At 36.0% G+C, this 1607-nt stretch overlaps 1 pseudogene across 1 annotated transcript; it reads left to right on the forward strand.

Moving 5' to 3' along the window:
• Nucleotides 1-1397, forward strand: PGSY75_0037500 (EMP1-like protein, putative; annotated as a pseudogene; the record flags this gene model as incomplete). Its single annotated transcript has 1 exon — nucleotides 1-1397. A coding segment is annotated over one exon (1397 nt), but the record flags the coding sequence as incomplete, so codon positions are not given.
• Nucleotides 1398-1607: the final 210 nt, after the last annotated feature.

Genomic DNA, 1607 nt, shown 5'->3' on the forward strand with positions numbered 1-1607 from the left:
TGAAAGAACGAGGTGGTGATAAGTTGAAAGGAAATTTATCCAATGCTGTATTTGGAAAAAATGGTGAAACACTGGGGAGTGACGATCCTTGCTCTCTCCAAAAAGAAACACATACGAATGATTATCGTCAATATCAAGATGGTGCTGTTGATGGTAGTAAAAGTGGTAAGCATGGCGGCCCCTGCACAGGTAAAGGTAAAAAGGGGATTACAGAAGAGAAAGAGTGGAAAACACGTACCGAAGTCAAAGATGAGCATAAAGATGTATTATTTCCCCCTAGAAGACTAGATATGTGCACCTCAAACTTAGAAAATTTACAAACTAGTAACATGGTATTTCAAGTTCATCATTATGCTAGCCACTCATTATTAGGTGATGTGATGTTATCTGCCAAAACTGAAGCAGCAAAAATAATAGAATTATATGACCAAAATGGTACCACTAGTGATAATGACACTAAATGTCGTGCCATAAAAGCAAGTTTTGCAGATTTAGGGGATATCATACGTGGGAAGGACATGTGGAGCAACGAAAAGGGTATGGCGCAGTTGGAACAATATTTAACACAAATATTTAAAAGGATTAAAGAACAAGTTGATCCTAGTGGCAAGACGTATACAAATAGTGATGCCAAATCCCCCTATACCAAGTTACGTTCAGACTGGTGGAGCGCTAACCGCGACAAAGTGTGGGATGCTATCAAGTGTTCACTAAAAGGTATCACGTGTGATAGTGAACCACCACTTGATGACTATGTACCACAAGTGTTGAGATGGATAGGTGAGTGGAGCCACCAATATTGTAACCAAAGAAAAAAATTGGCGGACGACGTGAAAAACAAGTGTGGTGACTGCAAGAAAGCATCAGATACATACCACAAAAACAACAGTGTGGATAAAAATAATAGTGTTGATGGTAAAGACTGTGAAAACACAAATAGTAGTGATAAGGATTGTGGTGACTGTCATAAAAAATGTAGTGAATGCAAAAAAGCATGTGGTGCATACACACAATTTGTGTCCTCCACAGGTAGTGGTGCCAAAAGTGGTAAAGATAAAAATGATTGGAGAAAACAATGGGAAAATATGAATACCAGATACACACAATTAATGGAAGAAGCCAGGTCACATATAGAAGAAGAAGAAAAAAAACGACAACAGAAACAAACACCAAGTTCTGGTGCTACTGGTGGTCCTAGTGGTACTCCTGGTGCTGCTAGTAGTAACCAATGTAGTGACAAAAAAGATGGTGATTGTGTTCAATCATTTTATGAATATTTGATAGATAGTGATTATACCACCCTTAGTAGTTATATATCTAAAGTGTCACAAAATACCGATTGTGGTGACGACAAACACGTGGTTGCCACTAACACGTGTGGTATCACATATATATAGTGGTATATATATATATATGTGGTGATATACCACCACAAATGTATATATCTATGCACACACAAAAAAATATGTATATAGATATATATACCAACATAAATATATATAGATATATATACACATAAATATATATGTATATATATCTATGTTGGATATATATGGAGATATAGAAATATGAATGCATATATATACGTAAATATATATATGCGTTTA

The sequence above is a fragment of the Plasmodium gaboni genome, assembly GCF_001602025.1.
Source record: "Plasmodium gaboni strain SY75 chromosome Unknown, whole genome shotgun sequence".
NCBI lineage: Eukaryota > Apicomplexa > Aconoidasida > Haemosporida > Plasmodiidae > Plasmodium > Plasmodium gaboni.